At 44.1% G+C, this 21,355-nt stretch overlaps 1 protein-coding gene across 3 annotated transcripts in view; it reads right to left on the reverse strand.

Annotated features, from left to right (window-relative positions):
• LOC138401634 (adhesion G protein-coupled receptor E3-like) overlaps positions 1-21,355 on the reverse strand; it is a 41,237-nt gene that overhangs the window by 9,570 nt on the left and 10,312 nt on the right. For 2 of the 3 annotated variants that reach the window (XM_069497149.1, XM_069497148.1), the window contains 7 exons: positions 19,498-19,535; positions 16,036-16,210; positions 13,715-13,834; positions 8,224-8,408; positions 4,840-5,007; positions 2,356-2,553; positions 685-920 (listed from right to left, as the gene is read on the reverse strand). In XM_069497149.1, coding sequence (XP_069353250.1) covers positions 685-920; positions 2,356-2,553; positions 4,840-5,007; positions 8,224-8,408; positions 13,715-13,834; positions 16,036-16,210; positions 19,498-19,535 — 1,120 coding nt within the window. The remainder of the gene's footprint in view (positions 1-684; positions 921-2,355; positions 2,554-4,839; positions 5,008-8,223; positions 8,409-13,714; positions 13,835-16,035; positions 16,211-19,497; positions 19,536-21,355) is intronic. The other variant, XM_069497150.1, reaches the window with a different exon arrangement.

Genomic DNA, 21,355 nt, shown 5'->3' on the forward strand with positions numbered 1-21,355 from the left:
TCTCACTGTCATGTGCCAGTGTTATGTCAGACATTTTGATTTCGAGACAGGGTCTCGCTCTGTCACCTGGGCTAGAGTGCTGCAGCGTCATCATAGCTCACTGTAACCTCACACTCCTGGGCTCAAGCGATCCTCCTGCCTCAGCCTCCCAAGTATCTGGGACTACAGGCGTGCACCACTGTGCCCAGCTAATTTTTCTACTTTTAGTGGAGATGGGGTCTTGCTGTGGCCCAGGCTGGTCTCGAACTCCTGGCCTCAGGCGATCCTCCCCCTTCGACCTCCCAGAGTGTTGGGACTACAGGCGTGAGCCACGGTGCCCAGCTTACGTTAAAAAATTTAAGAGCACAGTCCCATTGAGTTTTCACACAAGAATTGTGAGGTTAGGACAATGGGTACAACTGTTCCTCTCATTTCACTAATAAGGGGACTGAGACGTGAGAACTCGAAGTTCCAGATCATGGGAAGGATGAAGCTGGGACCTAACCCCCAAATCTCCCTCCTTTCAGAACCTTCTGAACTCTCACTGCCGTCTTATCCAGACCCACTGGCAAAGAGGTTAGAGCTGCTATAAAGCGGAACAGAGAGGCCATTGGATATGTATATCCTCCTCCTCCTCATGAATGCTGCCCCCACAAAAGCTTTCCTAGGAAACCGTCCACGGCACAGGGCGAGGGGCAAGCTCACTGGTCAGGGGTGCCATAAAGGTGAGACTTAGATGCTGCACAAATGGCCACAATCGCAGCGGGGACGCCGTAGCCAGCTGGGAACATGAGCCACTTCATGAGTCTGTTGGTGCTGGAGTAGTTGAGCACCGTCAGGTTCCGCGCAGTGAGGAAGAGGTGCAGGCCCTCCAGCAGCATCCAGGTGAAGGAGGCCAGGTAGAGGTAGTGTAAGGCACCAGCAACGACAGCACACAGCACCTGGAGGAGGAGTAAGGTCACCAGAAGGGGCTGTCAGGGAAGAGTGTGGCCCCAGGACCTCTCCTTGACATTGGCATTGGGTTCTGAGCACCTGACGTTAGAGCAACAGCATTCATTTCTGTTTATTTACTTATTTATTTTTTTTTAGAGACAGGGTCTCACTCTGTCACCCAGGCTGGAGTGCAGCGGTGCAATAACAGCTCACTGCAGCCTCGAACTCTTGGGCTCAAGTGATCCTCCCGCCTCAGCCTCCAAGTAGCTGGGACTACAGATGCCACCGCCACACCTGGTTAATTTTTCTATTTTTAGTAGAGACGGGGTCTCGCTATGTTGCTCGAACTGGTCTCGAACTCCTGGCCTCAAGTGATCCTCTTGCCTTGGCCTCCCAAAGTCCTTGGATTACAGGCGTGAGCCACCTCCCCCCCCCCCCCAAAGTTTGGCCATTTTAGATTCTATATGTAAGTGAGAGATCACGCAGTATTTGTCTATTGTGCCTGGCTTATTTCATTTAACATAATGTCCTCCGGGTTCATCTATGTTGTTACAAATGAGAGGATTTCCTTCTCCTTTTTTTTTGTTTTTTGAGACAGAGTCTCACTCTGTCCCCCTGGGTAGAGTGTAGTGGCATCATCATACCTCATTGCAGCCTCAAATTCCTGGGCTCAAGCGATCCTCCTGCCTCAGCCTCCCAAGTAGCTGGGACTACAAGTGCACACCACCACGCCTGGCTAATTTTTTCTATTTTTTTTGTGTTGCTCAGGACGGTCTTGAACTCCTGACCTCAAATGATCCTCCCGACTCAGCCTCCCAGAGTGCTGGGATTACAGGTGTGAGCTACCGCGCCCGGCCTCCTCCTCCTTTTTTTTTTTTTTTTTTAAGGCTGAATAGTATTCTAGGACATATATCTACGAAAATGTTCTTTCTCTCCTCTGTACCAGGAGGGACACAAGTTGATCCCTGAAAACAACTTTAGATTCGTAACAGTCTGGAGCCAGCACCAGAGCAATCCACAAAACAGACTTTACTAACAAGCCTTTATCTATGATTTCTTTCCCATATTCTTGTCTTCCCACAATTTGCTGCCTCGAGAGACCCAGATCCTTTTCCTTTGTCTTGTTACTCCTCCAAAAACGTATTGTTCTTTGTGGAAGGTGCTGGTGCTCTAATCTACCTCTTTGGGAATTACTCATTTCCTGAGTATCTCCCATGTACATAGGAAATATGCACCCGTATTAATAAACTCATGTTTGTTTTTCTCTTGTTAATCTGTCCTTTGTTTCAGGGGTCCCAGCGAGGAACTCAGAAAGGTAGAAGAAAAATTATGTTTTCCTCCTCTACAGACACAAGGCCGTTGCATGAAGGTATCCCGTGCGGCATCGCTCCGTGAGCCCGCATCCCCTAGGGCAGGGCAGGGGTCCTCTTACGCCTCCAGTACCTTGGGTTCAGTCTGGTCGATCGCCGTGAGGAAGAGGAGGTGGGCCAGGAAGAGGCAGAGCGAGAGCTGCAGGTGCAGCGAGGTGCTGGTGTTCTGGATGGCTTTGCACAGGAGGAAGGTGAGGGCCGCCAGGATGAGGCACAGCAGAGAGAGGCCCAGCCCCACGTAGGTGATGATGGTCAGCACAGGATCCTCCTCCTGGGACCCAGAAAAGGAGAGTTCACGGTCATGCTTTCCTGCTCTCACAGTATGGTTCTCCTCCCTGGACTAGGGCACCCTAAACACAGGCACCAAGCCCCGTAATAGTGTGGAAAGTGTCTGCTAGGCTGCCCTTTTGGTTTGTTTGTTTTCAGCTTTATTGAGGTACACTTAATATATAAAAATTGTACACATTTAATGTATACATTTTTTTTTTTGAGACAAGATGTCACTCTGTTGCCTGGGCAAAAGTGCAGCGATGTCACCATAGCTCACTGCAACTTCAAACTCCTGAGCTCAAGCGATCCTCCACTCCGCCTCCTAAGGAGCCGGCGCTACAGGTACACGCCACCATGCCTGGCTAATTTTTGTAGAGGTGGGGTCTTGCTATTGCCCATTCTGGTCTGGAACTCCTGGCCTCAAGAGATCCTCCTGCCGTGGGCTTCCAAAGTGCTGGGATTACAGACGTGAGCCACCAGGCCCAGCCTAATGTATACATTTTGATGAGTTTGGACATACGCATAGGTAGGGTAGCAGAATAGGTCACCCCCCAAAAAAGTAGAATGGCAGTTGCCAGGGACCGGGGAGAGAGGGAATAGTTTAAGAGGTAAAGAGTTTTGGTTTTGCAAGATGGAAAGAGTTCTGGAGATTGTTGAGTGACAATGTGAATGTCTTTAACACTGCTGAGCTTTACACTTAAAAATGGCAACGTTGGTACATTTTATGATATATATACATTACTACAAGTTTTTAGAAAGTGTTTTTGTATGCTGAGGACTTGGGGCCATGCAGTACGTGTTTGATTAGAGGGTTCATGCTGATTATGTGATTTATGGTGAACAATTTTGTTGGTCTGGGGTCTGGGGGTCCGAGTAGTTAAGTGCAGCCATGTAGGTGCTGTGTACCTACGTGACCGACCTCCGGTACAAACCCCGGACATCGAGGCTCAGGTGAGCTTCCCAGGTTGACAACACTCTATGTGTGTCGTCGCAGGTCATTGCTTGGACAATGACCCGCATCTGTGTGGCTCCACTGGGAGAGGACACCCGGAAGCTTGCACCTGGCTTCTCCTGGACTTCTTCCCACGTGCCTTTTCCCTTTGCTGGTTTTAATCTATATCCTTTGCTGTATTCATAACCATGAGTATAACATTTCTTCCGAGTCCTGTGAGGGTTTATTTTATTTTTTTTTTTTTGCAGATCATCATGCCCCAGGGTCTTGAGGACCCCTGGCACAATGTGGACCCTAGAGAAACTCACAGAAATGAGCACTGGGGAGATGAGACCCACATTGGGGATATAGCAATATTGCTTTTTCTTCCCCTTTTTATTTATTTATTTTTTTTTTGAGACAGAGTCTCACTCTGTTGCCCAGGCTAGAGTGAGTGCCGTGGCGTCAGCCTAGCTCACAGCAACCTCAAACTCCTGAGCTCAAGCGATCCTCCTGTCTCAGCCTCCCGAGTAGCTGGGACTACAGGCATGCGCCACCATGCCCGGCTAATTTTTTCTATATATATTTTTAGCTGTCCATATAATTTCTTTCTATTTTTAGTAGAGGTGGGGTCTCGCTCTTGCTCAGGCTGGTCTCGAACTCCTGAGCTCAAACGATCCGCCCACCTCGGCCTCCCAGAGTGCTAGGATTACAGGCGTGAGCCACCGCGCCCGGCCGCTTTTTCTTCCCCTTGATGATTTAACACAGCAACAGTTCACTTCTAGCTCCTGTTACATACTCCACATGAGTTGACAGAGACCCCTGCCCACAGTCACTCAGAAACCCAGGATGACAGAGGCACCACCACTTTTCAGCTGAACCATTGGGGGGGTCTACTACCTCCTCATCACCCTGGAGGACCCCACGTGGGCTTTTCTATGATTTATCCCAGGAAAGTAGCACTGCAGTCAATAACCCCTGACTGGAAACCACCTAGATGCCCATTATAACTGTAGCATCGATAAGTAAATTGTAGTTTAGTCATGCAAGGGAATACTATACAGCAGTGACAACGAAAGAGCTAAGGCTATGCCCAACTCATAGGTGAACCTCACAAATGGAATGATGAATGAAAGAAGAATCTTATGTTTTAACTCCCATTTTAGGTTCTCTACTGCCCTGTTTATGTAAGAGGACAAGTCAGATATTCCCACCAAGTGTTGTTCTGGGGAGTACCACCTCCAACCGTGTGAGGAAGGGTGTGATCCAGGACATCTCACATCACTGGCAAATCCTCTGGTCCCACCTCAGGGCCCAGAAAGCCTGTGGTGGAGGAACAAAACGTATACATCATACCTGGGTGGTGAAGGCCATGAGAACAGCAAAACTAGACAGGTGGCTGCAATTGCATATGGTGTGACTTCCGTTCACTTGTATCAGGAAACAGCCATCTCTGGACCAGTGCCCACCCTGCTCTGTGCTCTTCCAGTAGACACAGAAAGCCTTTTTGTTACTGGGATTCATCTGAAAACAGAATGGGCTCGTCATCGTCATCATCTTTTTTTTTTCATAGAACAGATTTTTACTGAGCACCTATTATGTACACTCTCAGACACTGTTCCCGGTGCTGGTGATACAACAGAAGACAAAACAGACAAAAATCCCGGAACTTACAGAGCTCCTAGAGCTCATTGTCTCTCTGCTTCCTCAGTAGGAACAATTTTCAGTGTTGGGTCTATGCCAGGGCGCCACGTGCCGGGGCACCCGGGTGAGGAGCGACTCAAGCGATTTCTATTCTAAGTGGTTGCCAGGATCCCTACCCGGTAGCCACTGCTTTACTGGGATTGTACATAATGGAAAATAAAGCCAGTCCTCTCTGGAAGCCAGAGTTTTACAAGATTTCATTGGGTTCAGGACCTTGCCCCAGATTATGGGAGTCAAAAGGAAAACAAAACAAAACAAAACCCAAGGGAATCTCAGGCTCACATAACGTTTTCTCTAAAACTCTCCCTGAACGAATTTTTCCGGTCCCTTCCCATCAATTCTGTTCCCTAACACCGTATTACCACACAATACTTGCTCACGTGATGAGAGAAGCGGTGTACAGGAAAGAAACGTTACAAGGAGAGAGAACAAAATTAGCCTTTAATCTCTTCTCTTTGTCTCATGGCTTCACGGGGCCAAGGAGGTGGGTTGGATGCTCTCTGGTTTGGGGGCTGCATCTCCTTTGGTGATCTGGTTATCTCAGACTTCTTGCCCTGTTCCTCCCTTCCTCCTAATACCATACCTAGATTTTATGCACCAGATAGAGAAAACCTACATTTTCTTACCTTTCCTTCTTGAACTCTTTTTTTTTTTTTTTTTTTTTGAGACGAAGTCTCACTCTATTGCCCTGGGTACAGTGTAGTGGCATCATCACGGCTCACTACAACCTCAAACGCTTGGGCTCAAGAGATCCTCCTGCCTCAGCCTCCTGAGTAGCTGGGACTACAGGTGTGCACCACAATGCCTGGATAGTTTTTATATTTTTAGTAGAGACAGTGTCTCACTTTTGCTCAGGCTGGTCTCGAACTCCTGATCTCAAGTGATCCCCCCGCCTAGGTCTGCCAGAGTGCTAGGATTACAGGCGTGAGCCTCTGCGCCCGGCCTCCCTTTAACTCTTCTTCTTTTCTTTTTAAACTCTTATTTTCTTAACAGGACAGAAAGGAAAAAGTGCAGAGCAATTCTGTTATATCTCTCTATGGCTATTGAACTTCCTTCTTTTAAGAGTTTGAGCAGAAAATGGGAAAAGTCAATGGATTAAATAAAATTGTTTTGATGGAGTATATAGTCTTACTAATGAATATCAGGCTCTGTGTGAAAATGAATATCATGTCTCAGTTCAAATTTCACAAATCTGTAAGGTACCGGTAACTGAAATAATTTCACGCCCTAGACTACCATTGCCCAAGAAGTGTATCATGTGAGCCATCTATGTAATTTGAAATTTTCTGTTAGTTACATTAAAAAAGGTAAAGAAACAGATCAAATTAACTTTAATAATATATTTTATTTAACCCAGTATATTTAAAATTAGTATCCTAGGCTGGGGCGGGAGAATCTCTTGAGCCTAGGAGTTTGAGGCCAGCCTGGGCAACATGGCAAGACCCCATCTAAAAAAAATAGTATCTTTTAAATATGTTAATATAAATTAATAAATATAATTTTTTTAATTTCAGCATATTACAAGGGTACAAATGTTCAGGTTACATATATTGCCCTTGCCCCACCCGAGTCAGAGCTTCAAGTGTGTCCATTCCCCAAGTTGTGCACATCGTACCCATTGGGTGTGTATATACCCAACCCCCCTCCCCCTCCCATCTGTCTGACACCCCATGAATGTTATCACTATATGTGAAATAAGTGTTGATCAGTTGATACCAGTTTGCTGGTGAGTACACGTGGTGCTTGTTTTTCCATTCTTGGGACACTTCACTTAGGACCATGGGCTCCAGCTCCATCCAGGATAATATAAGAGGTTTCATGTCAACATTGTTTTTTGTGGCTGAATAGAACTCCATGGCATACATATATGACATTTTATTCATCCACTCCTGTATTGATGGGCACTTGGGTTGTTTCCACATCTTTGCAATTGTGACTTGTGCTGCTATAAACATTCGAGTGCAGATGTCTAATAAATATAATTAATATAAAACTATTGATGAGATGTTTTACATTCCTTTTTTCTTTTCTTTTCTTTTTGTTTTGATTTACTTGTTTTTTTTTAAATTTAATTTTAACTTTTTTTTTTTGAGACAAGATCTTGTTCTGTCACCCAGGCTGGAGGACAGTGGCATGGTCATAGCTTACGGTAACCTCTAACTCCTGGGCTCAAGCCATCCTTCTGCCTTAGCCTCCCAAGTAGCTGGGACTACAGGTGAGCACTACCATGCCCAGCTAATTAAAAAAAACATTTTTTTGTAGTGACTGGATCTTGCTATGTTGCCTAGGCTGATTTTGAATTCCTGGCCTCAAGCAATACTCCCACCTTGGCCTCCCCAAAGTGCTGGTATTACAGGTATGAGCCACTGCGCCCGCCATATTCTAATTTTTTTTTTTTTTTTTAATACAGAGCTTCACTCTGTTCCCAGGGCTAGAGTGCAGTGGCATCATCGTAGCTCACTGCAACCTCAAACTCCTGGGCCCAAGGAATCCTCCTGCTTCAGCCTCCCCAGTAGCTGGAGCTACAGGTGCATATCACCACACCTGGCTAATTTTTGTAGAGATGAGGTCTCACTCTTGTCCGGGCTGGTCTAGAACTCCTGGTCTCAAGTGATCCTCCCTCCTTGGTCTCCCAAAGTGCTAGAATTACAGGTGTGAGCCACAGCACCTGGCCTCAAATATTAATTTTTAATTGGCAAATTATAATTGCATATATTATTAGGGTACCATGTAATGTCATGACACCTGTTTATGCATACAATGTGGAATGATTAAATCTATGATTTAATGATTAATTAATTTCTTTTCTTCTTACTAAATCACCAAAATCTGGAAATACTAGATGTAAACCTGGAAATACTGTCTTCAAAATCTGGATTCAGACTGGCCACATTTCAAACGCCCAATAGCCACAGGTGCTCCTGGCTGCCACATGGAACAGTGCAGGTCTAGAACCACTGATGGGGACTATATTACGCACATTGTTTAGTCTGCCTCCATGAAACCTGACAAGCTCAAATCACAGTGGTGACCCACCTTCACATGCTGGAAACTCAGAGTCACAAACTTGGAGAGAGACGTGTTCCTCTTGGGTCCGATAGCAGCACTCACCACCTGGGAGTTCAGGTAAACTCGATGTTTCTCACCCACCTCTTCAAAAAATGATGCATTTATGATGTTTCCAAGAGAAGAGTAGGAAATAAAGGCTACTGCACTGGGCCCTGAGGAAACAGAAAAATGGAGTCTTTAAAAGTGCCGTCATAGCCGAGCACATCAGTGCACACCTGCAGTCCCTGTGACTGGGAAGGCTGAGGCAAGGGACTTCCTTGAGGACAGGAGTTCAAGGCCAGCCTGAGTAACATAGACTGCATCTCTAAAAAAAAATTAAAAAATCTTTTTCATATGTTTATTGGGCGTTAGTCTATCTTCTTTTTTAAAAGGTTCTGTTCAGTCTTTTGCCCACTTTTTTATGGGGTTATTTGATTTTTTCTTGAATTGTTTGAGTTATCTATAGATTCTGGTTATCAGCCCTTTATCAGATGTGTAGCATGCAAATATTTTCTCCCATTCTGTAGGTTGTCTATTCACTCTATTGATTGTTTCCTTGGCTGTGCAGAAGCTTTTTAGTTTAATCAAGTCCCATTTCTTAATTTTCGTTGTTGTGATTGCCTTTGGGGTTTTCTTCAGCTAAGATGTGGAATTAACCCAAGTGCCCATCAATACATGAGTGGATTAATAAAATGTGGTATATGCATACTATGGAGTACTCTGCAGCCATAAAAATGGTGAACTAATACCTTTTATAACAACCTGGATAGAAGTAGAGATGATTCTTCTAAGTGAAGTATCACAAGAATGGAAAAACAAACACCACATGTACTCACTATTAAACTGGAACTAACTGATCAACACCCATGTGCACATAAGGTAGTAAAACTCAGCAGAAACCAAGTAGGTGGGAGCGGGCAGGGGTTGGGGAAACTTACATCTAACAGGTGCAGTGCATGCTACCTTGGTTACGGGCACACTTGTAACTTTGACTCAAACTGCACAAAAGCAAAACATGGAATCAAAATGTTTGTACCCCCATAAAATTCTGAAATAAAAAAATTAAAAAATCAAAGTGCCACCGTTCCTTCTGTTCTCTTTCCCTCAAGATTCCTCAGGCAGTACCTTCCTTCCTTGTATCTGTCAAGCCCTCATCCTTACCACACCGGTGCTCAGGAACTGCCTAGCAAGCTACTTGGGAGGCTGAGGTGGGAGGATCACTTGGGCCCAGGAGTCTGAGGCTGCAGTGAGCTATAATTGGGCCACTGCACTCCAGCTTGGGTGACAGAGCAAGACCCTGTTTCTAAATAAAAACAAAATAATAAAATAAAATAAAAACAAAATAAAAAACAAAACAAAAAAACCCAAATAAAATAAGAAATAAAAGTGAATTGTATTCAGTGGCACAGAGTACATTCACAATGTTGTCATTACCTCTATCCGATTCCAAAACACTTTCAGCACCTCCAAAAGAGACCCTGTACCCATTAAGTAATCACTACCTTGGCCCTCCTCAAGCCCCTGGAAACCATTAATCTACTTTCTGTGTCTATAGATTTATCTATTCTGGACATTTCGTATAAATGCAATCATACAACATGTGGCCTTTTGTGTCTGGCTTCTTTCAGTCAGCGTCACGTTTTTCAGGCTCATCCTTGCTGTAGGAGATACCAGTATCAGTACTTCCTTCCTTGTTATGGTCAAATAATATTCCATTGTATGGACATACCACATTCTGTTTATCCATTCATCCACTGATGGACATTTGAGCTGTTTCCACCTTTTGGCTATTTTGAATAATGCTGCTGGGAGGACAGTGTATTCTTTTTTTTAATTTTTTTTTTTTTTTTTTTTTTGAGACAGAGTCTCACTCTGTTGCCCAGGCTAGAGTGAGTGCCGTGGCGTCAGCCTAGCTCACAGCAACCTCAAACTCCTGAGCTCAAGCGATCCTACTGTCTCAGCCTCCCGAGTAGCTGGGACTACAGGCATGCACCACCATGCCCGGCTAATTTTTTATATATATATATATTTTTTAGCTGTCCATATAATTTCTTTCTATTTTTAGTAGACATGGGGTCTCGCTCTTGCTCAGGCTGGTCTCGAACTCCTGAGCTCAAACGATCCGCCCACCTCGGCCTCCCAGAGTGCTAGGATTACAGGCGTGAGCCACCGCGCCCGGCCATAATTTTTTTATTAAAATTTTTTTAATATGAAAGGGGAAGTGAGAAGGGAGATTCAGTATCCCCCCTTTTTTTAGATAGAGCCTCACTCTGTCACCTACTCTAGAGTGCAGTGGCATTATCATAGCTCACAGCAGTGTCCAACTCCTGAGCTCAAGTGATCCTCCTGCTTCAGCCTCCCGAGTAGCTGGGATTATAGGCATGAGCCCCCGTGCCATGTATTCTTATGTGTATTAGTTTCAGCTATACTGGGGTAAGCCATTGTCTTAATTAGGACTTCACACTCTAGGTCTGATTAGCTCAAATCAGAAACACCACAGTTCAGAGATGGCTACTACAAATATTAATACTTCAGGTGTCTTTATCTCAGATCAAGCCAGACATTTTTCTTTTTCTTTTCTTTTTTTTTTTTTTTTGAGGCAGAGTCTCGCTCTGTTGCCCAGGCCGAAGTGCAGTGGCATCATCATAGCTCACTGCAGCCTCAAACTCCTGGACTCAAGCGATCCTCCTGCCTCAGCCTCCAAAGTTGCTGGGACTACAGGCGTGCACCACCACGATCATTTTTTCTATTCTTAGTAGAGACAGGGGTCTCACTCTTTTTTTTTTTTTTTTTTGAGACAGAGTCTCACTCTGTTGCCCAGGCTAGAGTGAGTGCCGTGGCGTCAGCCTAGCTCACAGCAACCTCAAACTCCTGAGCTCAAGCGATCCTCCTGTCTCAGCCTCCCGAGTAGCTGGGACTACAGGCATGCGCCACCATGCCCGGCTAATTTTTTTTCTATATATATTTTTAGCTGTCCATATAATTTCTTTCTATTTTTAGTAGAGGTGGGGTCTCGCTCTTGCTCAGGCTGGTCTCGAACTCCTGAGCTCAAACGATCCGCCCACCTCAGCCTCCCAGAGTGCTAGGATTACAGGCATGAGCCACCGCGCCCGGCCCAGGGGTCTCACTCTTGCTCAGGCTGGTCTCCAACTCCTGACCTCAAGTGATCCTCCCACCTCAGCCTCCCAGAGTGCTTGGATTACAGGTGTGAGCCACCACGCCTGGCCTCTGCCATTTTTTTTCACAAGAGTATTTCTCCACTGGAGCTGAGGTCATATGGACCCTGGAGGGTTCACTATAACACGCAGTGCTGGGCCCCACCCTCAGAATGTGAAATCATTCTGTCTGAGAGGGGACTGAGAATTTTCATTTCTATCCTGTTCCTGGGTGATGCTGATGCTGCTGGCTCGGGCACCACCCTTTCAGGATCACTGGTCTGAAAGGTTCTGGTTGCCTGACACCAACTACAATATTAACGGTACAGAATCCTGCCCCTGGGGTGTGGCTGCATCTGCCTCAAGGGAACCCTTGATTGAAGGTACAGCAGAGTCCTTAGAAGGACAGAAAGCTGGGACTTTGCTGCATTTACAGAACACGTTTTATGATTAGGATGTGTTGAGCCTACTCGGTAATAAATGTTTGTTTAATAAATTACTGGCACATTGGAGAATATGGTGTGAAACTTCCTCTTTTCTTCTTTGTGAGACAGAGTCTCGTTCTGTTCCCCACGCATGGAGACTTCATTTTATTGTAGCCTGGCTCAGGGGTAGGAAGGTGTGGCTAATTCTCCCCCACTTCTAACCACTGATGGCTACAACTGTCTATAAAAAAACAGAACTAGGCTGGGCGCGGTGGCTCACACCTGTAATCCTAGCACTCTGGGAGGCAGAGGCAGGAGGATCTCTTGAACTCAGGAGTTTGAGACCAGCCTGAGCAAGACCAAGACCCCGTCTATACAAAAAATAGAAAAATTAGCCCGGCCTGGTGGCTCGAGGCTGTAGCCCCAGCTACTCCGGAGGCTGAGGCAGGAGGATCACTTGAGCTCAGGAGTTGGAGACTGCTGTGAGCTATGATGATGCCACTGCACTCTAGAGCAGGTGACAGAGTGAGGCCCTGTCAAAAAAAAAAAAAAAAAAAAACCCAAAACAAACTAAATAGGTCATTTTACCATTTCAGAAGAACATAAGACCTGCCATTATCACCTTCCTGCTTTCATCTCTCCTTTTTCTCTTTTTCACTTTATTTTAGCCCCAGTGGCCTTTTTGCGGTTCCTTGAATATTCCAGGCATGTTCCTGCCTCAGGGCCTTTGCACTGGCTGTTCTTGCTACCTTAAACGTGTACTCTTTCCCCAGATATTATACCTGCATGGTTGGTTTCTGGCATTCTCTTTTTCTTGCTTTATGAGACAGGGTGTCGCTCTGGCCCCCTAGCTAGAGTGCAATGGTGTCATCATAGGTCACTGCAACCTCAACTCCTGGGTTCAAGCGATCCTCCTGCCTCAACCTCCTGAGTAGCTATAAGCCCATGACAATGCCTGGTCGGTGATGGTTCATTTTAATGTGTCAACTTGGCTAGGCCATGGTACCCGCATATGTGGTCAAACACCAGTCTGGATGTTGCTGTAGAGATATTTTTTAGATGAGATTAACATTTAAATCAGTAGATTTTGAGTCATGTAAGTTGCCCTCTATCATGTGAGTGAGTCTCATCCAATCTGTTGAAGGCCTTAAGAAAAAACAGGTTGAGGTCTCTTGAGGAAGAGGGAATTCTGACTCCGGACTATCTTTGGATTCAAACTTCAACATCAACTGTCCTTCCTGGGTGTCCAGCCTGCCTGTCTACCCTGCAGGTTTTGGACTTGCCAGTCTCCATCATCACAAGAGCCAATTCCTTTAAAGTATCTCTCTCTCTGTCTCTCCCCCGCTCCCTGCCCACACACACCCTATTGGTTTCATTTCTCTAGAGCGGGGTCCGCAACCTATGGTGAGCTGTTGAATTATTTCATTATATATTACGATGTAATAACGATAGAAACAAAGTGCACAATAAATGTAATGTGCTTGAATCATCCTGAAACCATCCCCCTCTCCCTGGTCTGTGAAAAAACTGTCTTCCATGAAAATGGTCCCTGGTGCCAAAAAGGCTGGGGACCTCTGCTAGAGAACCCTGACGAATATTCCCACTGATGTTTCCTAGGATAACCTCCCAAATAAATTCCTTACACTTGTCCCAGAGTCTGCTCCCGGGTGAACCCAAACCGAGACACCCCTGAACTGCAAAGAAGTCTCTTCCATGCTGAAGGATAGAAATCCTCCACGTTGGGAGCATGTCTTTTGTTTTTTAAAGGACAAAACTCGCATGACACAGTCTGACGGTAGCAAACATATTAGGGGAGGAGCCTACTGGGCTTGTGTCCCCACGACTCACGCAATGATGCTGCTCTGTGTGAGGGATTCTGAAGGCAGCTATCACATGTACCTTGTATGTTTCCCTGGACAATGTCATTGCAATGGATGTCCAATGAGTTCATTTGGGCCTTCAGGCTGAATGTCTTCTTTTCTTCAGAGCAATTGTCTGTAACCACTCGAGTTTCAATGGCTGGTAAGAAAAGCAATGGGCAGGCTTAGTGATGTTATAAAACATTTTCAAAATGTGCATAGTAGCCAGCTGTGGTGGCATGTGCCTGTAGTCCTAGCTACTCAGGAGGCCAAGGCAGGAGGATCTCTTGAGACCAAGAGTTCCAGTCCAGCATGGGCAACATAGTAAGACCTTGTCTCCCCCTCAAAATGTGCATAGCAACATGAACATCTCCATTACTGAATGTCTAGGATGTGCCAGACAGTAGGCTAAGAGCCTCATACATGTCATTTATTTTTATTCTTTATTTTTTGTAGAGACGGGGTGTTGCTATGTCACCCACGCTGGTCTTGAACTCCTGGTCTCAAGAGATCCTCCTGCCTTGGCTTCCCAGAGTGCTGAGATTCCAGGTGAGCCACTGTGCCTGGCCTCATGTCATCTTATAACTGTCTCCTATAACCCCGTGAAGGATCATTATACAAACGAGGAAACTGAAGTTCAGAAGTTAGGTGAGACCGTAACTCCTGCAATCACGTTCTAGCACATTGCCTTTGAAGCAATAATTCTATTTCTGTGCATTTATCCTCAGAAAACAATCATGGACAAGACGGCAGATTTGGCTACAAGAAAGTTCCTAGCAGCATAGATAACAATGGTGAAAAATGGGTTATTACCTAGACTTTCAACAAGAAACAATTCACTTTCTATGGCCATACCACCCTGAACGTGCCCGATCTCGTCTGATCTTGGAAGCTAAGCAGGGTTAGGCCTGGTTAGTATTTGGATGGGAGACTTTTGACAAGAAACAACTGATTACATAAGTGATGACATTGCCCCATAATAGGAACCACGCTTCCAGGAAAAATGAAGTCATGAAAGGATTGTGATCAAGAAACAAGCTCATGGAATAAAAGGTAACCAGGCGAGGTGATGGATGTGCTAACTTGATTGTGGGAATCATTCCACAACATTTGTATATGAAGTCATCACGTTGTGAATCTTAGAGATATACAATTTTATTTGCCAACTTCCTCTCAACAAAGATGGGAAACAAGAGGAATGAAGCTCATGAAAATATTTAGCTTAAAAAGCAGATGGCACAAGACTGGACATGAGTCGGAAATTGTCCAACTGGTTGATGGGTGTAGCAGGGTTCTTATTGTGTCTTTTGGTGTATGTTAGCAGGGTTAAGAAAAATCAAATAACAAAATAGCACATCAAGAATGATGCTATTTGGCCGGGCGCGGTAGCTCACGCCTGTAATCCTAGCACTCTGGGAGGCTGAGGTGGGCGGATCGTTTGAGCTCAGGAGTTCGAGACCAGCCTGAGCAAGAGCGAGACTCCACCTCTACTAAGAATAGAAAGAAATTATATGGACAGCTAAAAATATATATAGAAAAAATTAGCCGGGCATGGTGGTGCATGCCTGTAGTCCCAGCTACTCGGGAGGCTGAGACAGGAGGATCCCTTGAGCTCAGGAGTTTGAGGTTGCTGTGAGCTAGGCTGACGCCACGGCACTCACTCTAGCCTGGGCAACAGAGTGAGACTCTGTCTCAAAAAAAAAAAAAGAATGATGCTATTTCAATAATACTTTATAATACTACAGAGAAGAGAGATAGAATAATCATAAATATAGCAATCACCACCCTAGTTCTAAGTGCATTACATGCACTACTATTATTCCCATTTTACAGATGAGGAAACTGAAGCCCAGTGAGGTGAAAGCACTGGTCCCAGATCAAACAATTAGGACTTGGCAAAACAGCAGAGATGACCGTGATGCATAATCTGAAAAATGGTTTAATTTTGAACTAAAGTGTCTGGATTCCAGTTTCCCAAGAAGGTTAGGCATTGAATTTTCAACAAAAAAACTACTTTTAAGTTAAAATTCCAGACCTGGGATTAGAAACCATGGGCAACCTTTTTAGTAAACAGCTTTACTGAGGTGTACACACCAAAGTGTACAATGTGATGAGTTTTATTGGGTGTATACACCAGTGAAACCAACACCACAATCAAGGCAGGGAACATTTCCCCCAATAATTTCTCATGCCTCTTTGTCATCTCTCCCTCCTTCCCTTCCTTGTCACCATAGATACATTTGCATTTTCTGGAATTTTATATAAATGGACTCATGCAGTGCATTTTTTTTTCTAATTGCTTAACCCAAACCCAATGGGTAACTAGTCTCCAGTATGTATAAGGTGATATCATCTTCTTACCCACAGTACTGTTTTGGACTTCCTGGACTTTTTGCCCTGGGAATTTCAAAGCAGTTTTTAGAACATTTAATTCCACATCCCGGAGGATAGATGTAGCTGCGGATGCAACTTCTTGCTTCTTTTCCGTTTGCCATTTGGTGATAAATGACTCAACTTGGTCAACAATCTGTTGCAGCTTTAAAGACATAAAAATAAAAAAAAAATGTAATCTGATAGGTCCCATATCTAAAAAAAAAATGGCAGAAAGCACGAGAAAGCAGGCTCTGGAGCCAGAGGAACCAGGTTCAAGTCCTGACTCCATTGTTTACTGGCTGTGTGGCCTTGGGCAAATCACTCAGGCACTCTGTGCCTCAGGACAGTAAAAGGATCTCATAGTTTTCTGGAAGATTAAATGAGTTAAGAGATGCTATGTTTTTAGAACAGTTATCTGTATCTAGTAAACATCATGTAAGGATTTGTAAATATTAACATCTTTTTCCAACAGGGTAGCTGTAAGTTTGTTATAAAAAGGCCAGTGGTTCTCACCTGGGGGTGATTCTGCCTCCTCCCCACCACTGGAGATATTTGGCAATGGCTGGAGACATTTTTGGTTGTCATGACAAGGCACCTAGTGGGTGGAGGCCAGGGATGTTGCTCAACATCCTACAATGCTCGGGACAGCCCCCATCACAAAGAATGACCCAATCTCAAATGTCAATAGTGCCAAAGTTCAGAAACCCTAAAATAGAGTTATAGCCCAGAACACACTGCTGTTGGCCTTTTTAAATCAAGAAATTTGTCTATGAAGGCTAGCAAAGAGCTGGGTCAGTGGCTGGGGAAGAAGGAAGGGCCAAAGTGAAGTTTTAAAAGTCATAATAGAGGTGATTTAAAAGACTACTTTTATGCCAATCCCACCTCATCCTTGTAATCGAAGTGTGGTCTTTGAACCAGCAGCATTGGCATCACTTGGGGGCCCGTTAGAGATGCAGAATCTGGGCCCCAGCTCAGGTGTACTGAATCCAAATCTGTACAATGTGATCTGAGAGACCAAAATAGGTGACCCTGTATCAGCTAAAACAGACCCTGAGGTTAAGGGAAACAAAGGTTACCTATAGGTCTAGCGTTCAGGGCCCAGCTGGCATGGCGAATTTCTAAATTCTTATGCTACAAGAAAAACCACACCTTTGCCAAACTCCCTAACAATAGAAGCTACCAACTCTGATTTATAGCCCAGATCACTGCAGTCCTGACTGGACAGAATACTGGCCTTACAAAGGTTCTTTTCTCATAAGCAACTGCAGAGCTTAAGCCAGTTTCAATCAGTTTATAGAGGCTGTGCACAAACTGTATTTGTATCCTATAGCTCACCTTTTTGTCATCAGGAGCCAAATCCCACCTCATTTTAATGCTAAAACCCCAACCCTAGGCGACCATGGGCTGTATGTTACATATATGTTTACTCATTACTCGTGCGCTCAACTCCCCTCATAAATACGTATACAGTCTCCCCAAACCTGCTATTATGTGACTCCATTGTGGAATACAGACTCTGTGAGACACAAAGACCCAGTCTGTACCTTTCCTCCTTGAAAAGAGAGCACCTTCGGTCCACGTTGAAGACTCTCTCTTCCCAGTTTGCAAACTATTATCCTCAATGAAGCTCTCCTTCCTACTACTTAGCCATCCTGGTGTTCTTTTGGACACCCCTAATAAGCTCCCTAGGGGATTTCTGGGCACATGAAAGTACTAGACAGTAAGTTCCATCAGAAAAGGGATTTTGTCTTGTTTATCCCCATTTCCTAGCACCTAGAACAGTCTTTGGCAAATATTAGGTGCTCAATAAATGTTCATGGGATGAATGAGTGTCCTTATGAGGAATATGATATCACACCAAAGAGTTATAAGCAGAGTGATATCTAAAAAGTGTTGGAGAAACTTTCAGAACTTGGAATCAAATAAACCTTTTTGTTGTGCTGTTCTTTCAGTCCAATGAGTGTTCTTGGAAATTCTGAGCTGAGTTTTCTGGTTTAGGAGTAGCCTCCCCTTCCCTTGCCTGATACATACAATATTGCTTATCTCCCTCCTCTAAATCATGGCTGAAGTCTTCTTGGCTTCAACTCATTTTTACAGAATAGATGCTGAAGTATTTGCCCTTTGGAATTGCTACTTTAGTTCTGATCCAGCACGACGACCTTGTATTTATTTGGCAATGAAAATTTTTTTTTTATTCAGGTGAAATTCACATAACATAAAATTCATTATTTTAAAGTGGATAATTCAGTGGCATTTATACATTCACAATATTGTACAGCCACTAACTTTCTGAAACATTCCAAAATGCTTTTCTTCACCCCCAAATAAAATCCTGTGCCCATCAGCAATCACTCCCATTCCCTCTCCCCCAGCCCCTGGCAAACACAAATCTGTTTTCTATATCTATGGATTTGCCTATTCTGGATATTTCATAAAAGAGCCAAACACGGAAGTCTCCCAACCCTCATCTGTTCTTGCACCAGTAATTTTTTTCACTTGACAAAATATTGCAGACTCTACATTTAGCCCTACTGCATTCCTTTTCATAGCTGCCTAGTATTCCACAAATAATTTTTTTTGTATATCCCCAATGCTGAGGGACAATTATTTTGTTGGAAAAAATTTTTTTCACTATTTCACATAATGCTTCAATAAATACTTTTGTAGAAATATCTCTGTCCCCTCCTAAAAGTATATACATTTTTAAGCTCTATTACAGCCATTGGATATTTGGGTGTCTTTGTTGCAGCAGCTCAACATACCCTAATATGCTCTCTTAGTCTGTCTGTCTGTCTTGGTCTGGGTTAGCCCCTTGTCTTTAGAGGGCGGTACACACACACACACGCACTATGTGTATATCCATATCTATATCTGTACCTGTATCTATAAGTTATAGATGCCCACTGCCTAGTAAGAGATTGATTCACTTTGAGCTTAATCTCATAAATAGATACAGATATGTGGAGGATTGGTTCTAGGACCACCTGTGCGCACCTAAATCTGAGCGTACTCAAGTTCCACACTAGCCCCTTTGAAACTCACATATAGGGAAAGTTGGTCCTTCCTATATGTGTGCTTAGCATCTTGTGAATGCTGTATTTTTGAACCACGTTTGGTTGAAAAACATCTGAGTATAAGTGGACCCCTACAGTTCAAACCCATGTTCAAGAGTCAACTGTGTATATAGTGACATACCTGCAGTGAGACACATAGTGATATACATGTAGTGTATATCCAGTGATATGTATCTCTCTATATTTATATATATGACAGTTATATATAATATGTAAATACATAAATGTTATATAGTAATATGATATTACATAGTAGTAATATTATATAGTTATATATAATATATACACTCTGCCTTAACTCCACCACCACTTGCTAATTTGGGGGTTTGTAAATATTTGTTACCTGGCTAGGTTCCAGGCATCAGCCTCCACTCACCTCTTTCTTGCCTTTGTTTGTCTTTGAGGAGGTGGCGTCTGCAAAAGATATCAGGAGAGAGTTACTGTTAGAATTGAGAGTGACCACGTGGCGTGGCGGGCAGGTAAGGTGGGCAACTTTGCATCTGTGTTCACTGACAAGGTTATTTGCACACGGGGGGATCAGAGTATGAGTCCCTTATCATGGTGTATAGCAGTGGTTTTGAACTGGGGGTGAGTTTGTCCCCCAGGCAACATTCGGCAACGTCTGGAGATAGTTTTGGTGGCGACAACTTGGCGGGGTGGGGGGGTGGGGGAGATACTATTGCATCTGGTCGGTAGAAGCCCCGATGCTGTTCAATACCCTGCAGTGCACAAGACAGCTCCTACCACAAAAAATTATCAGACTCCAGTATTGCTGTGGTGGAGAAACTCTGGGCGTAGGGGAGGCAGAAAAATGAAAGCTCCAAATTCGTTAGTTCAGTCTTGGCTGGAAATTATAACAGAAATGGACGAGAAAACAGAAAATTACAAAAGCTTCATGTTTTTGAAGTCAGCCTATCTGGGAATTATAATCAAAACAGAAGCTTCAGTTTTTCGTTATTGGCTATTAACAAAGAGCTTTTTGTTGCTTCCTGTGCTTTGTGAGGACAACCATCTCTATTCTAGAAAGACGAGGGAAGGCTAACAATTGTTTACATATCTGTTACCATCAGGCTGAGGTTAAACCTATACTGATTCTGGATCTTGCTTTTCAGCTGAGTCTGTTTATGAAAAAGGGCAAAGAGCTTTATTGTAACATTGAAGGTTTTGTCTCAAGAGTTCAAGAACTTTGACTTACAACCCTGAGTCTAGAATATGCTTGTTATAAGAAAGAATTTTCATTGTAGAAAACTACCCTTTTGAGTGAAAACTGCAAACTCTGTCATGGAGGAATTGCTTGGACCTGCCAACCTTGGTAATACCTAACCCCAGATGGGCTCAGTCTGTGCCAAAGGACTGTGTGGAGCTTCTTTTTTTTTTTTTTTTTTTTTTTGAGACAGAGTCTTCCTCTGTTCCCTGGGTAGAGTGCTGTGGCATCAGCCTAGCTCACAGCAGCCTCAAATTCCTGGGCTCATGTGATCCTCCTGCCTCAGTCTCCTGAGTAGCTGGGACTACAGGCACATGCCACCATGCCCAGATAATTTTTCAATTTTTTTTTGTAGAGATGGAGTCTTGCTGTTGCTCAGGCTGGTCTTGAATTACTGGTCTCAAGTGATCCTCCTACCTCGGCCTCCCAAAGTGCTAGAATTACAGGCGTGAGCCACTGTATCTGGCCCTCTGTCCCTTTTATGGCTTCCCTGAAACCCATGTTGCAGAAGAGCAAGTGAATAAAGAATGTGGACTCTTAAGACAGGCTGATTCCATAGAGTATCAGAGACTGGGAATAGAGTGTGCACCCTGATGGTGTTGAGTTCCCAGTTGCAGTTAATTCCAGAAGCCCAGCTGCCTTTGTGTCCTTGAGTTCCAAGGCACATCCATGCATCCTTGGTTTAAGCCCATCTTTTCTGTTTAAGTTAGCTTGGTTGAATTTCTCTTCCCTGCAATTCAAAGTCAAAAACCCGCTTCTTGGTTGGTGACCTTGGGCGAGTTACTTAACTTCCGCATTCCTCTGTTTCTTTATGTAATAAAAGTGTTTACCTCATAGGATTACTGTAAATAAAATCATGTATGTAAAGCACATAGTGTAGCACCTGGAACATAGTACAAGTGAAATAAAAATTAACTCTTAGCATTATTGTTTCTCCATGTAATCAGCATTCTGGAATTCAGCTTTTTTTTTTTTTTTTTTTTTTTTTGACAGAGTCTTGCTCTGTTGTCCCGGCTAGAGTGCCATGGCA

Source organism: Eulemur rufifrons, chromosome 2, assembly GCF_041146395.1.
Source record: "Eulemur rufifrons isolate Redbay chromosome 2, OSU_ERuf_1, whole genome shotgun sequence".
NCBI classification, from domain to species: domain Eukaryota; kingdom Metazoa; phylum Chordata; class Mammalia; order Primates; family Lemuridae; genus Eulemur; species Eulemur rufifrons.